Below are 16,926 nucleotides of genomic sequence, written 5' to 3' on the forward strand. Positions count from 1 at the left end.
ACCCTGGTTTCGTCAGAACAAACAGATACGAAAAAAGAGAAACAGAAGGAGAGACACCCAAAATCTGACACAAAAGTTGGAATAACTTCAAAAACGCCCACGAGTTTGGATGGAGCTGTGTAGGGGCAAGGTTACAGGACCAAAGAACCTCAGACTCCAACTCGGAAAATGGAAGTCGGACACCTAGCTTTGAGAAGAAACAGTCGTAGGCATAGAAGAATAGTTTCTCGGAGCTCTCTAAAGGCGGAAAACACACCCTCTCTTCGGACTCCGGGCTACCAACTCGTAATCACGCTCAGACTCCCTATTCTCACAAATACTACACTCCCTACGGAACCTATTCAGATATTCAGAATCTACAACAGACGGAACCTTTAAAGGGGCAGGATCTACCCAACCTAGACCACTCGGAATCTTGGTCGACATTGCTTGAAACACCTTTCGAGACATAAAAAAATCTTGCCTACAAAAGAAAAATACAGACAGCAAGCCAACAAATCACATGACATGCAGACAAAAGCAAATTCAGCAGAAGCAAGAAAAAGAAGTTCTTTTTAAAGCGGCAACCCGAAAAACGAAAATAAAAGAAAGAGCCCCCCCCGTGCAAGCAAAACAAATGGCGGCGCCTCTTTCCGGGGCAACCCAGGCACAGAAGGAAAAAGAGAAAAGGAGCACAATGAAAGTAAAAGGCGAAAAGCGTGCGCTAAAAGGGACATAGCTTTGCCCAAAAAGCCACAGCTCCATGACAAGGCTATCAAAATTGTTCAGACCAACTAAAAAGGTTCTACCAAAGAACACTAAAAAGTCGTCGGACAAGTTAGCCCCAAGGACCACCTCAACCAAGCAGAAAGTGGACAAAACCGGCAGTGATCAAAAGAGGTCGGACAACAAAATACCGACACTCTACAAAGATCCACAAAGGGAACAAAGACATCTCGCAACGGCCAGAGGAATGCCAGGAATGCTTTGCTAAAAGGTACGAAGTCTTGAAAAAAGACACTACTTAAAAAGCAAAAGCACAAATCAAAACGGCGCTAAAAGGTCATCCAAACAGACTATAAAAGGTTTCCCATCAGGAACTATACCTAAAAAGTTGTTGGATTATGACTAAAAAGCCCGAACAGTGAAGACAAACAAAGTCGGAAGAAGGCTGAAAAGACCTCTCAACAAACTAAAAAAGGCAAAAGCCAAACTCGCACAAAGATAAAACTACTCAAGATCGACCAAGGTCAGGATGCTTGAGTACGACTTCCCCAAAAGAGAGCACGATCTCACGGAAAGATCGAACTCAAGCAGGGGCACTGTTCATACCCTGGGTCAAGCTGTCCGACCCGGGATGTTTAGTGACAAGCTGACCGACCTCGTCAGGCCAAATGCCCGACCTCGTCAGGCCAAATGCCCGACCTCTTCTCAAAGAGCTCGGCCAACTCACCAAAGGAGCCCAAAGCAGGCCCAAACGAAGGAACACAAGCCCAATCTAAAGGCTGCCAAAGCCCAGAAAGATAAAGGCGGTTCCCTTGAAGATAAGATGACCTCACTTAAAGATAAGATAAAGATATAAGATAACTAACTTATCTTATCCACAGGAGGCCACATCTCACCATTATAAATACACTGGAGCACCCAGGTATAACTCATACTCTAATTCTACTCGATATCTGCTTGGACCCATGCTAACTTAGGCATCGGAGTGTCTTTGCAGGTACACCCCCCGCCGTTCAACACATCAAGCTCGGGTCATAGACCCCCCACCTCGGGCCTTGTCAGACGACCGAGCTACAGTTTCAGGTAATCCTCGGAACACCCTCCAATGTCATGAACAATTGTCAAGTTTGTCCACAAAAGTCTGAAATCATATTGGTGCAACAATTATTATTTATATTAAAATTATTAAAGACAAGAAAATTAAATCATGGGTTGCCTCCCATGGAGCGCTCGTTTACTGTCATTAGCTTGACATTGAACCCTTCTTTTATGGTGGTTGATAACTGTAGTGCCTCAGCTTGTCCCCCCTCACTGTAAATCTTCTCTGTGTGCCATTATGCTCAATTTCAATATGCTCAAGGGAAAGCACTTTGTTCACTGTGTAGTAATCTTGTGCTTCTTGCTGTTGGTATACTAATTGTACCTTGTCATCCTTAGAGAACCCTTCAGTTGGGATCTTCTTATTCTTCCACCCTTTGTGAGTTTTTTTCTTGTTTTTCTTCCTTTTTCTTGTTAACCTTTCTTCCTTGACAGCAGCTTTGGTTGTGGTTCCTTCCTTCTTGTTTATCATCCTGATTCCTTTTTGAGTTCCTTCTCCTCTTTGCACATGCTCATTCTTCTGCTCCCCTGTGTTATTGGTTGCTTGCCTTGGACAACAGTCACTGACTACCTTGCTTCCTTCTTTACTAATTTGTGGCTCTGGAAACACTTTCAAGATAATGCTTTCCTCATGCATCTTGAGAGTCAATTCTCCTTGCTCTACGTCTATGATAGCTCTAGCAGTGGCCAAGAAAGGTCTCCCAAGTATGATGGAATCACTTTCATCCGTATCTGAATCTAAAACCACAAAGTCCGCAGGATATATGAATTTGTCCACCTTGACTAGAAGGTTTTCAATCACAACCCTGGGATGTACTATTGACTGATCCACCAATTCTAATGACATCTGTATTGGTTTCACCTTCTCTATGCCAAGCTTTTCACTAAAGAGGATGGAATCAGATTTATGCTTGCTCCTAAATCACACATCCCTTTGCCAATAAATAGACTTCCAATGGTGCAAGGTAAGAAGAAACTCCCTGGATCTTCCAACTTGGGAGGGAGTCCTTTTCTGATGAGCGCACTGCATTCTTCAGTGAGAAGTACAGTCTTCTTCTCCAGCCAGCTTCTTTTCTTGTTGATGAGTTCCTTCAAGAACTTGGCATATAAGGGCATCTATTCCAATGCTTCAGCCAGAGGAATGTTGATTTCCAGCTTCTTGAAAGTTTCCAGGAATTTGCGGAAGTGTTGATCTTTGATTTCTTTGTTGATCCTCTGTGGATATGGTAGTGGAGGGGTGAGGTTCTTCTCCTTTTTCTGTTGTCCTTGAGTCGCTTCTTCTTCTTCCTTATGTGTATTGATTGGCTGCTCTTCTTCTCCTTTGGGGTTCTTTGTGTTCTTGTTTGGCACCATGTCTTGATCATTGGCTTTCTCTGCATCTATTGGCTTTTTGCTGCTCTCCACTTGTTTCTTTGTAGTGTCATTGTTACTCCCCAATGTTCTCCCACTCCTTAAGTGTATCGCCTTACACTCTTCCTTAGGATTTGGAATTGTGTCACTTGGCAAAGAACTTGATGGCCTCTCTGTTGCAAAGTGTTTAGAGAGCTGGCCTATTTGTCTTTCCATGTTCTTGATGGAAGCTTCTTGATTCTTGGCCGTCATTTCTTGATGTTTCCACAACTTGTCTATCAAGGTTTCCAGGTTAGTGATTCTTTGAGATTCAGGGGATGCTTGTGGTTGGTTGTGAGATGTGGGTGGTTGATGATAAGTGTTTTGGTTGATGGATTGGTTATGGATTGGATAATGGTTGGAGTTGGGGTAAGTGTTTTGTGGTTTTCTGAATGAATTTTGGTTGTTGTTCTGCTGGTTGTTCCTCGGGTTATTTTGGGTTGTGTTTCTTTGCCATGACTGTTGGTTATGGTTATGGTTATCTCCCCATCTAAGGTTAGGGTGATTCTTCCAGGAGGGGTTATAGGTTTCGCCATAAACTTCATTCTGACCGGAATTTTGGTTGTGCATGTATTTCACTTGCTCCTGTTGTTGCTCTTCTTGGCTTTCTTCATTCTGCACCCATACAGTTGATGGTTGGCTTGTGTTCACAGCTGCTACTTGAAGGCTGTCAATTCTTTTGGCCATTTGTTCAAACTGTTGTTGAATTTGTTGTTGCATCATCTTGTTTTGGGCCAAAATGGAATCCACTCATTCTAGTTCTAGTACCCCCTTTCTCTGTGATGGTTGGTGGGTTCTTTGATGAGCAAAGAAGTATTGATTGTTGGCCACCATGTCCACAAGATTCTGGGCTTCTTCAGCAGTTTTCATCAGTTGTAATGAACCTCCAGCAGAGTGATCTAATGCCTCTTGAGATTTCAACGTCAAGCCTTCATAGAAATTCTGCAGCACATCCCATTCATTGAACATTTCTGGGGGACACTTTCTGATTAGAGATTTGTATCTCTCCCATGCTTCATACAAGGATTCGGAATCTAATTGGGTGAATGTCTGCACCTCAGTTTTCAATCTAACGATCCTTTGGGGGGGTAGAATTTGGCTAAGAATTTAGTCACCAAATCGTCCCAACTAGTGATGCTTCCTTTGGGAAAAGTTTCAAGCCATTGTGCAGCCTTATCCCTTAATGAAAATGGGAATAACAGGAGCTTGTATGTCTCAGGATTCACACCATTGGATTTGACAGTGTCACAAATCCTTAAGAAGGTGGATAGATGCTGATTGGGATCTTTCAATGGGCTTCCTCCATAGGAACAGTTGTTCTGGACAAGTGTAATGAGTTGTGGCTTCAACTCAAAGTTGTTTGCATTGACATTGGGAGTGAGAATGCTGCTCCCACAGTGCCTTGGATTTGCAAAAGTGTAAGAGGATAGGACTCTTCTTTGAGGGGGGTTATTGTTGTTGTTGTTAGCTGCTCCCCCTGGTGGATTGAGATTAGATGTATCTCCTTCCATTTCGTGGTATTCTTCCTCAGATTATTCCTCTCCAACAATACCTTTCCCTCTTTCAGCTCTTCTTATTCTCCTGAGAGTCCTCTGATCAGATTCAGATAGAATAGGAATTACTCTCCCTGTACCTGACATACAAACAGGATAGGAGAAACTCTCAACCAGTGATACTTCACTCTATTGCTACAATGAAGTTTCAGTTGGCTTAAGCAAAAATTCAAACAGTTAGTGGGTTAGTCAAAATTAAAGAAAAAGTGCTTGATCTAAACTACCACCTCACTTAATCATTGTCAATCTATTCAATCCCGGCAACGGCGCCAAAACTTGATGTGCGGAAAATGATCCGACACAAAACTCACCGGCAAGTGTACCGGGTCGCATCAAGTAATAATAACTCACATGAGTGAGGTCGATCCCACAGAGATTGAAGGATTGAGCAATTTTAGTTTAGTGATTGAATTAGTCAAGCAAACAAGTGTTGATTGTGTGAATTTGTGTTGACAGAATGTAAATTGCATAGAATGTAAAGGGGAGTGGGTGAATTGCAGGAAATTAAAGGGAACAAAAAGAAAAAGAGCTGAATCTTAAAGTGCAAGTAATGTAAATTACAGAAACTTAAAGTGCAAGAAATGTAGATGACGTGAAAAATAAAAGGGAAGTGAGATGTGGGATTGCAGAAATTAGACAGGAAGAGTAAAATTAAACAAGCAGAAGAGTAGATGATGGATTCAATTCAACTAGATTTCAGATTAAAAGGAAATAATCTTGGTGTAGCAATTAAACAAGGAAATTAAAATTGGAAATCAATAGATCTCAGGACCCAAGAGACTAGATAGCCAAGTCTAGATCTCACTGCCTTCCTAGATCCAAATCCAAAGAGTAATTGCAAAATTAAAGAAGAGAGTAATATAGAAATGTAAATCCAAGTTCAATTTCCAGAAATGCAGTAAGAAAAACAGAGAGATCTAAAGGTGAGATTGAGACAGAATTTCCTCAATTCTCAACACCCAAGACTCAAGTAAAGCTTTGCAGAAAAGAAAACAATAAAACCCAGAGGAAGAGAATTCAATTCTCCTCCCAGAAACTCTCTCAAATGACAAGTATACTCTCAAAACTCCTTAGCAAAAATCACAATTCCAAAAGCCTTCTTAAAACTTCAAATCCTAAGCTATTTATACACTTTCTTCTAGTGATCTTCAAGCCTTGAATTGGGCCTTGGCCTTGATGGAATTGGGTTGCTAGTGGCCTCTGTTGGTTGCTCTAGGCGTTGGGAAGAAATCCACTTATGAACCGGCCATGCAAGTCTCACGTTTGAGCTAACGTTTGAGGTCAAACGTTAACTCAAACGTTGCCGTGTGTAATAATGCAGCAGGCATTATTTTGCTGTCATCCACGTTTGGCTCAACGTTTGAGGTCAAACGTGAGCTCAAACGTGGATCCCCCATGCATTCTTTTTAGCCAACGTTTGGCCCAACGTTTGAGGTCAAACGTTGGCGCAAACGTGGCTCAATTAGCTCATCAATCAGGGGGTTCTTCCATGCTCCTATTTGCCAAAATGTAGCCAACATTTGACCCAACGTTTGAGGTCAAACGTTGACTCAAACGTCGCTGCCAAAAGCTCACTCTGCCTCCTCTTAGGTGCCAACGTTTGCCTCAACGTTTGAGGTCAAACGTTGGCGCGAACTTCACCTTCCAGGAGTGCCAATTTTCCTTTTTATGCCACCAACGTTTGCCTCAACGTTTGAGGTCAAACGTTGGCTCCAACGTCGCCTTCCCTTGGTGCCATTTTGCTTCTCTATGGCACCAACGTTTGCCTCAACGTTTGAGGTCAAACGTTGGCGCAAACGTTGCCCTCCCATGGAGCTTCTTCTTCAGCCAACGTTTGCCTCAAAGTTTGAGGTCAAACGTTGGTTCAAACGTTGGCTTCTCTCCAGGGTGTTGATGACAAGTCATCTTAGCCTAGTTTCACTAGTCTTTTTCTTTTGTTTTCACTTGAATTATGCACTTTCTTGAGGTCTAAGCAAGCCAATTTGGGTAGATTTTCATGCTTCCTTTGATTGAATTAACCATAGATGAATTAATGCAATTTCATGAGGTTTTATGCTATATTTGATACATTTTGTGAAAGAATGAATATCTCATGATTTTAAGCATAGCTTTGATGTGTTTGGTTGATTAATGATAGGTGAAGAAAGCTTGGAGAAAGGTTGAAGCAAGAAGGAATGGCTAGGAGTAAAGAGAGGACAATGGAATAAGTAAAATTGAACCAGGAAGCAAAAAGCTGGACCTAAAGTTAGCCTCAAACTTTTGCACAAACTTTTGGGTGAAAAGTTAGCCCCAACGTTAGACCCCTAACTTTTGGGCTAACGTTGGAACTTGAAAATCACTCCCTGGGCACCAAAAGTTTGCGCCAACGTTAGACCCCTAACTTTTGGGCTAACGTTGGCACATGAAAATACCCCTGACCACCAAAAGTTTGCGCCAACGTTAGACCCCTAACTTTTGGGCTAACGTTGGCACATGGGAAATACAAAGGGGGAGCAAAAGTTTGCGCCAACGTTAGACCCCTAACTTTTGGGCTAACGTTGGCGCCATAAGTGCACAAGGTAAAGCCAACGTTGGAGCAAAAGTTAGACCCCTAACTTTTGCTCAAACTTTTACTCCAACTTTTGCAAAACTCCAACCCGGTTCAATTGGTTCACTTTGGTTCCTCTCCAAACTTCAAGAGCAATCAACCAAGGCCTCTCTCAACCCAATTCCACCAAGAGCAAAGGCCCAACTCAAGGCTTGAAGATCATTTGAAGAAAGTGTATAAATAGGATAGAATTCAAGTTAGTCGGGGAGCTCTTCTTTTTAGTTTTCCCTTTAGTCTTTCTTAGTAGTTTTCGGAGAGCTTTTGGTATTGAGTGAATTTTAGTTTCTTAGTTTCGGGGAAGGAGAATTCCATTCTCTTTCTCTTAGTTTTATTGCTTTCAATTTCAATTACTTTGTCTTGGATATTGGGTTGGAGAATTAAAGAAATTCTGTTTCAATCTCATCCTTGGATCTCTCTGTTTCTTTACTGCAAAATTGAGTTTAAATTTCTGTTAATTGCTCTTCATCTACTTTCTTTGCAATTTACAATTTCTTTGCAAGTGTTCTTGTTGGATCTGGGAAGGCATTGAGATCTAGACTCGGTTATCTAGTCTCTTGGGTCCTGAGATCTGAATTTCCAATTTCCAATTCTCTGTTTATTGCTTTTCATGTTCATTTACTCTTCTGCTTCAGATCCGATTCAATACCAATCCCCTTTTACTCTTCTGTTTAATGCAATTTATTTTGCCTTGTTTAATTGTTGCAAATCCAATTCCCAATTCCCTTTACATTTCAAGTCATTTACATTTCTTGCAATTTAAGATTCCGCAATTTACATTTCTTGCATTCTAAGTTCCTGCAATTTATATTACTGTTCTTTAAGATTTAGCAATTTAATTCTTGCTCTCTTTAATTTCATGCAATTTACACATTCCCTTTACTTTCCATGAAATTTAGATTCTGCAAATCACAAATCACTCAACCAAATCTTGATTCGCTTGACTAAATCAACCACTAAACTAAAATTGCTCAATCCTTCAATCCCTGTGGGATCGACCTCACTCTCGTGAGTTTTTATTACTTGATGTGACCCGGTGCACTTGCCGGTGAGTTTTGTGTCGGATCGTTTTCCGCACATCAAGTTTTTGGCGCCGTTGCCGGGGATTGAAATAGATTGACAATGATTAAGTGAAGTGGAGATCTAGATCAAGCATTTTTTTTCTTTTCTGTTTCTTTAGCTTTTGACTAACACGCTAACTGTTTGAATTTTTGCCTAAGCTAACTAATATTTCACTTCAGCCATGGATTAAAGTGTTATTGCTTTTCTGATATTATGTGATTCTTGTGTTTTGCTTATATGTCAGATACAAGAAGAGAGATCCTTACCTTTCATGAAACTGACGAAAGAATCCTCCAAAGGCTAAGAAGAGAAGCAAGAGAAAAAAATGTTGCTGGAGAGGAAGAATCAGATGAAGAATATCATGAATTGGCGGAACACTCAACAAATCCAACAAATCCACCAGTGAGAATGGCCAACAACAATGGTCAACCCCAGAGGAGAGTCTTGGCTTCATATACATTTGCTAATCCAAGGCATTGTGGGAGTAGCATCCTTACCCCAAATATCGATGCAAATAACTTTGAATTGAAGCCCCGACTCATCACCTTGGTGCAGAACAACTGTTCTTATGGAGGAGGCCCCTTGGAAGATCCAAACCAGCACCTATCCACCTTCCTGAGGATTTGTAACACTATCAAAACCAATGGTGTGCCTCCTGACAGCTACAAGCTATTGCTATTCCCATTTTCTCTCAGAGACAAGGCCACTCAATGGTTGGAATCATTTCCAAGAGACAGCATCAACAATTGGGATGATTTGGTAACCAAGTTCCTTGCCAAATTTTACCCACCTCAAAGGATCATAAGGTTGAAGACTGAGGTACAAACATTTACACAAATGGAGTCTGAACCCATCCATGAGGCTTGGGAGAGATACAAGGCTCTAATCAGGAAATGTCCTCCTGAAATGTTCACTGAGTGGGATAAGCTGCAGAATTTCTATGAGGGCTTAACATTGAAATCCCAGGAAGCTTTGGATTATTCAGCTGGAGGTTCTTTGCAACTCATGAAAACTGCAGAGGAAGCTCAAAATCTCATCGATATGGTGGCCAACAACCAATACTTCTTCGCTCATCAAAGAAACCGCCAACCATCACAAAGGAGAGGAGTAATGGAGCTAGAAGGAGTTGACACCCTCCTAGCTCAAAACAAGATAATGCAGGAGCAGATTCAACAACAATTTGAGCAGATGGCTAAAAAGATTGATAGCCTGCAAGTTGCAGCAGTGAATACAAGCCAACCATCAACCAAATGGGGGCAAATGAAGAAAACCAAGAAGATCAGCAGCAGGAACAACCTCAATATGTGCATAACCAAAGCTCCGGCCAAAATGAAGTCTATGGTGACTGATGAGATATTTTGGTGGGAAAATGAATTTCTCCCAAAACACACAAATCTAACCGGCAAGTGCACCGGGTCGCATTAAGTAATAAAAACTCACGGGAGTGAGGTCAATCCCACAGGGATTGAAGGATTGAGCAATTTTAGTTTAGTGGTTGATTTAGTCAAGCAAATCAAGATTTGGTTGATTGATTGGTGATTTGCAGAATTTAAATTGCATTGAAAGTAAAAAGAACAGGAAATAAATTGCTGAATCTTAAATAACAAGAAATTAAATGGCAGAAACTTAGATTGCAAGAAATGTAAATTGCAAAATCTTAAAGTGCTGGAAATGTAAATGGCTTGAATTGTAAAGGGAATTGGGAGTTGGATTTGCAGAGATTAAACAAGGAAAAGTAAAATTGCAACAAGCAGAGAAGTAGAAAATGATTTAGATCAAACCGGATCTTAAACAGAAAAGTAAATGAGCATGGAAAGCATTAAACAGAATGTAAAGTTGGAATTTAGATCTCAGGACCCAGAGACTAGAAAATCAAGTCTAGATCTCAATGCCTTCCTAGATCCAACAAGAACAATTGCAAGGGAAATGTAATTTGCAAAGAAATTAGATGAAGAGCAATTAACAGAAAATTTAATTCAAGTAAGCAGTAAAGAAATAGAGAGATCCAAGGATGAGATTGAAACAGAATTCCTTCAATTCTCCAACCCAAGATCCAAGACAGTTGTAATTGAAATTAAAAGCAATAAAACTAAGAGAAAGAGAATGGAATTCTCCTTCCCCAAAACTAAGAAACTAAAATTCACTCAATACCCAAAGCTCTTCCGAAAACTATTATGAAAATTCAAAAGGAAAGCTCTATGAAAATAAGAAAAGGAAGCTCCCCGAATAACTTGAATTCTAGCCTATTTATACACTTTCTTCAAATGATCTTCAAGCCTTGAGTTGGGCCTTTGCTCTTGGTGGAATTGGGTTGAAAGAGGCCTTGGTTGATTGCTCTTGGAGTTTGGAGAGGAACCAAGGTGAACCAATTGAACCGGATTGGATTTTTGTAGAAGTTGGAGTAAAAGTTTGAGCCAAAGTTAGGGGTCTAACTTTTGCTCAAACTTTTCATATCAGATAGCCAAATTTACTGATGCCAACGTTGGTGCAAAAGTTAGGGGTCTAACTTTTGCTCCAACGTTGGCCCTTCCTAATGCACCAATGGCGCCAACATTAGCCCAAAAGTTAGGGGGCTAACGTTGGCGCAAACTTTTGCCCCTAGCCTTACAACTTCATGTGCCAACGTTAGCCCAAAAGTTAGGGGGCTAACGTTGGCGCAAACGTGAGGAGCCCATGGACAAATTTTTCATGCCAACGTTAGCCTCCAAGTTAGGGGGCTAACGTTGGCGCAAACGTTGAGTAGCCCTGGGGTGATTTTCTAATTCTCACGTTAGCCTCCAAGTTAGGGGTCTAACTTTGAGGCTAACTTTTCACCCAAAAGTTTGTGCAAAAGTTTGAGGGCTAACTTCAAGTCCAACTTTATGCTTCCTGGTTCAATTTCACTTGTTTCATTGTCCTCTCTTTGCTTCTAGCCATTCCTTCTTACTTCAACCTTTCTCCAAGCTTTCTTCACCTATCATTAATCAGCCAACACATCAAAGCTATGCTCAAAATCATGAGATATTCATTCTATCCTAATATGCAACCATTATGGCATCAAATCTCATGAAATAGCATGAATTTATCTATGGTTGATTCAATCAAAGGAAGCATGAAAATCTACCCAAATTGGCTTGCTTAGAGCTCAAGAAAGTACATAATTCAATTGAAAACAAAAGAAAAGGCTAGTGAAACTAGGCTAAGATGACCTGTCATCACAACACCAAACTTAAATCTTGCTTGTCCCCAAGCAAGCAGTAAAACATAAGAAAAATTACTAGAAGCAGAGAAGTGTATAAGCCTTTTATTGGAAGACATTGAATACTGGTAAATGGAGTTTTTATGCATGGTATCTTAGGGATTTTTATTCTGGGGCTGAGACATCAACATTCCTTTGAATCCTTACTTGAATTACAAAAAAAAATGAGACTTGTTATTAGCTTGGTCCTTAGCTTTTCTTGGCTGAGGCTTAATGCTATGTGGTAAGGCAACTTTTTAGAGTAAGCTTTCAGCCAGCATTCCCGCCCCAGTTGGTTCAAGATGCTAGGTGTTGAAACACCCCTATGGACTTACTTGCTCAAGCCTCTCCTTAGCACACACACATCACAGGCATTTAGCTTGTTTTGTTCATCTCTGTTAGTTCTTTGGAAATTGATGCCCAGCACCTCTTTGGGTTACTAAATGCTTTGTCTCAAAGTAGCTCTTGATGGTGGACTTTCGGTTGGCAATCCCGGGTTAGTTAACCCAAGTTGCCGGGTGATGAAGCACCCCTTAGAACCTAGTTATCCAAGCTTATCTTTGTACAAAAAGCATCACAGGCATATATCCAAATCTCAAGCTATTGATGCCCAGCCTTGTTTATTTCTTTTTGCTTCTTTTTCTTGAATTTTCTTTCTTTTATTTTGGACCTTTTTCTTTTGTCAAGTCTCATGAAATGTAACTCAAGTTCATATCACAAAGTCATGCTAACATTCAGCCTTATTCATAAATCAACTAATGAACCAGCACATACCACCACATAACCTCATTTTGTCTCATATCATGCTAGACTTTTACTCTTTCTCTATTTCACAGTTATTTTTCTTTTATTCAAGCATGAGGAACAAAGCATATAATTCAAGTAAGATGAAAGTGAATCAAGCACTTAGACTAGTAAACCATAATAGCATGAAACCAAACAAACTCGCAGACAGTAAATGAATCTAAGAAGACACTAATTAACAGGGGACATTTGCACTTTCAATTAACATACTTGAACTAGAATTAGTCAGAGAACAATACAACCTCTTGGAGTCTATTTGTTTCCTCTGTGTCATCATCATTGTTGGCTTCTATATCCTTCTTCTGTCCATGATGATGTACTTTTTCCTCCAAGAGATTGAATGACTTCCTACAAAAGATATTGAAAGTTGCTTGTTCCCCAAGCACTTGAGAGGCAGTTAGCATGCATGTATGCTTGTGATTCTGTGAACCTAAGTTGGTGTGGGAACACCAAACTTAGTTCCTTGCCTACTTCTATATGTAGCAAAATAAATACATGCATGAAACGTCAAGTACTTTTATTAAGGAAATAAACTATGAACTAAGAAACAAACTATGAACCAGAAAACAACCAAAAACTAGAAACATGACAATTGTAAGCAGTTTCTCTGATGGTTTGGAGCCGATACTGATCATGCTGAGGGTGCAATGTGTTCTTAATGAAATTTTTGGTGGAACACCAAACTTAGCATCCAACATTCACCCCTTAACTATTTTGGTGTGCAACACCAAACTTAGCTCTTTGCAATACATAGAAATCTACTCAACTCTTTTATTAAATTAGCTATGAAGAGAAAATTACCTCAGGTTGGGTTGCCTCCCAACAAGCGCTCTTTTAATGTCACTAGCTTGACATCCTTCATTCTTTGATCATGGGGTTGAAAATCATAGTGCTTCAACTTTTCTCCTCTTACTGTGAACTTCCTTCCAGTATCCTCTTTGATGATCTCTAGGTGTTCAAGTGAAAGGACCCGGTTCACAGTGTAGTATTCAGATAATTGTTGAGACACCTTCATTGGTTGGGTGTTTAACACCACTTTATCCCCTGGTGAAAAGCCTTCAGTAGGGATCTTCTTGTTTCTCCACCCTTTTGGCCTCTTCTTCTTTTCTTTCTCAAGAGATACTCCCTGCCTTGGTGGTTCTTTATCTGGGATGCTGAATTTGTCATCTGGGGGTTTTGGATCTAGTTCCTCCTTGATTTCTTTGGTCTGTTGCACCATCTCTACTTCTTTCAAGCATGGATTTGGAAGTCTTGGAGCTAACTCATTGACTACCTCCTTCAAACTTTGATCTCTGGCCTTATCCTCCGTACACTCTTCTTCTTGAGTGGGCTCATGTGGGGTTTTAAACACATGGAATGCTAGGTGCTCATCATGCACTCTCAGCAACAATTCCCTTTTTTCAACATCTATCAGTGCTCTACCCGTAGCAAGAAAAGGCCTCCCTAGGATGATGGGGTGTTAGGGTCCTCCTCCATATCCAGAATGACAAAATCAGCTGGGAGAAGAAATTTTTCCACTTTTACCAGCACATTCTCTACAACTCCAACTGCTTGCTGGATGGATTTGTCAGCCATTTGAAGGAGTATTCGTGTGGATTTCAGCTCACAAATTCGAAGTTTCCTCATTAGAGACAAAGGCATCAAGTTTATGCTTGCACCAAGGTCACAGAATGACTTTTCAATTGTTATGTCTCCTATAGTGCAAGGTATATAAAAACTCCCAGGATCATCTTTCTTCTCTGGTAACTCTTTTTGGAGAATAGCACTACATTCCTTTGTCATCTCAACAATTTGTCCTTCTTTTAGGGACTTTTTCTTTGTCAGCATTTCCTTCATAAATTTGGCATACACTGGCATCTGTTCAAGTGCTTCTAAGAAAGGAATATTGATGCTGAGGGTCTTGAATATGTCCAGGAACTTTGAGTATTGCTTATCCTCATTCTCTTTTTGAACCTCTGAGGGTATGGAAGTTTGGGGATATGTGGCTTCACCCTTTCCTTCTTCTCTTGTCGTTGTGTTTCAAGAATGTCCTTATCTCTCTTTGAGCTTTTTGCATTCTTGATTTTCTGATCCTCTTCACTTCTCTCTTCTGTCTCTTCTTGTGGAACTTCTCTGTTGTGTTCTTCCTGATTGATGGCTTTCTTCTCACTTTCCACTATGATTGCTTTACACTCCTCCCACTTTGTAGCTTTTCCTTTGTCCCTTGGGTGGTCTTGAGTGGCATTTGGGGATGCATCTGTAATTCGTTTAGCCATTTGTTCCATATGCCTCTCGAGATTTTTGATTGAAGCTTCTTGGTTTTTGCTTGTTGTGGCTTGATCTTTTCTTGCTGCTTCTTGATCTTTTCTTGCTGCTTCTTGATCTTGTCTTGCCATCTCTTGATTTTTCATGAGTTTCTCCATCATTGTCTCTTGGTGCTTCATCATCTTTTCTATCAATGTCTCCAAGTTGGAGATCCTTTGAGTGTCTTGTGATGTTTGTGGCTGGTTGTGGGGTGTTAAAGGTTGATGGTGGGTGTTTTGGTTAGTGGTTTGGTTATTGGGTGGACAGTAGCTAGAATTTGAGTGGTTGTTTTGGGGTTTTCTATATGGATTGGGGTTAGTGTTTTGCTGGTTGTGATTTTGGTTGTTTCTTGAGTTGTTTTGGTTTGAATTTCGTTGCCATGGTTGCTGATTTTGAGTGTGGTTATCTCCCCATCTTATGTTTGGATGGTTCTTCCAGGATGGATTGTAGATGTCACCATAGACTTCATTTTGGCCGGAGCTTTGGTTATGCACATATTGAGGTTGTTCCTGCTGCTGATCTTCTTGGTTTTCTTCATTTTGCCTCCATTTGGTTGATGGTTGGCTTGTATTCACTGCTGCAACTTGCAGGCTATCAATCTTTTTAGCCATCTGCTCAAATTGTTGTTGAATTTGCTGCTGCATTAACTTGTTTTGAGCCAGGATTGAATCCACTCCTTCTAGCTCCATTACTCCTCTTCTTTGTGATGGTTGGCGGCTTCTTTGATGAGCAAAGAAATATTGGTTGTTAGCCACCATGTCAATGAGTTCTTGAGCCTCCTCTGCAGTTTTCATGAGTTGCAAGGAACCTCCAGCTGAATGATCCAAAGCTTCCTGGGATTTTAATGTTAAGCCTTTATAGAAGTTTTGCAGCTTCTCCCATTCATTAAACATGGCAGGGGGACATTTTCTGACTAGAGCCTTGTACCTCTCCCATGCCTCATAAATGGGTTCAGCCTCCATTTGTGTAAATGTTTGTACCTCAGCCTTCAACCTTATAATCCTCTGAGGTGGATAAAACTTGGCAAGGAACTTAGTTACCAAATCATCCCAGTTGTTGATGCTGTCCCTTGGAAACGATTCCAACCATTGAGTGGCCTTGTCCCTGAGAGAGAATGGGAATAGCATCAGTTTGTAACTGTCAGGAGGCACACCATTAGTTTTGACAGTGTTACAAATCCTCAGGAAGGTGGATAGGTGCTGGTTTGGATCTTCCAAGGGGCCTCCTCCATAAGAACAGTTGTTCTGCACTAAGGTGATGAGTTGGGGCTTCAATTCAAAGTTATTTGCATCGACATTTGGGGTAAGGATGCTACTCCCACAATGCCTTGGATTAGCAAATGTATATGAAGCCAAGACTCTCCTCTGGGGTTGACCATTGTTGTTGGCCATTCTCACTGGTGGATTTGTTGAGTGTTCCTCCAATTCATGATATTCTTCATCTGATTCTTCCTCTCCAGCAACATTTTTTTCTCTTACTTCTCTTCTTAGCCTTTGGAGGATTCTTTCGTCAGTTTCATGAAAGGTAGGGATCTCTCTTCTTGTATCTGACATACAAGCAAAACACAAGAATCACATAATACCAGAAAAGCAATAACACTTTAATCCATGGCTGAAGTGAAATATTAGTTAGCTTAGGCAAAAATTCAAACAGTTAGCGTGTTAGTCAAAAGTTAAAGAAACAGAAAGAAAAAAATGCTTGATCTAGATCTCCACTTCACTTAATCATTGTCAATCTATTTCAATCCCCGGTAACGGCGCCAAAACTTGATGAGATATTTTGGTGGGAAAATGAATTTCTCCCAAAACACACAAATCTAACCGGCAAGTGCACCGGGTTGCATCAAGTAATAAAAACTCACGGGAGTGAGGTCGATCCCACAGGGATTGAAGGATTGAGCAATTTTAGTTTAGTGGTTGATTTAGTCAAGCGAATCAAGATTTGGTTGATTGATTGGTGATTTGCAGAATTTAAATTGCATTGAAAGTAAAAAGAACAGGAAATAAATTGTTGAATCTTAAATAACAAGAAATTAATGGCAGAAACTTAGATTGCAAGAAATGTAAATTGCAAAATCTTAAAGTGCTGGAAATGTAAATGGCTTGAATTGTAAAGGGAATTGGGAGTTGGATTTGCAGAGATTAAACAAGGAAAAGTAAAATTGCAACAAGCAGAGAAGTAGAAAATGATTTAGATCAAACCGGATCTTAAACAGAAAAGTAAATGAGCAT

The 16,926-nt window shown here is 40.5% G+C and overlaps 1 protein-coding gene across 1 annotated transcript; it reads right to left on the reverse strand.

The window, feature by feature from the left end:
- Positions 1-13,855: 13,855 nt before the first annotated feature.
- Positions 13,856-14,269, reverse strand: LOC130960011 (uncharacterized). The gene has a single exon (XM_057885375.1). The coding sequence runs from the start codon at positions 14,267-14,269 to the stop codon at positions 13,856-13,858; it is 414 nt and encodes a 137-aa protein (XP_057741358.1).
- Between the last annotated feature and the right edge of the window lie 2,657 nt (positions 14,270-16,926).

This window comes from Arachis stenosperma, unplaced genomic scaffold, assembly GCF_014773155.1.
Source record: "Arachis stenosperma cultivar V10309 unplaced genomic scaffold, arast.V10309.gnm1.PFL2 arast.V10309.gnm1.Scaffold_100031, whole genome shotgun sequence".
NCBI lineage: Eukaryota > Viridiplantae > Streptophyta > Magnoliopsida > Fabales > Fabaceae > Arachis > Arachis stenosperma.

Coding starts and splice junctions, on each gene's coding strand:
- LOC130960011 (XM_057885375.1), bottom strand. CDS start 14,269: ATGCCAGTGTATGCCAAATTTATGAAGGAAATGCTGACAAAGAAAAAG.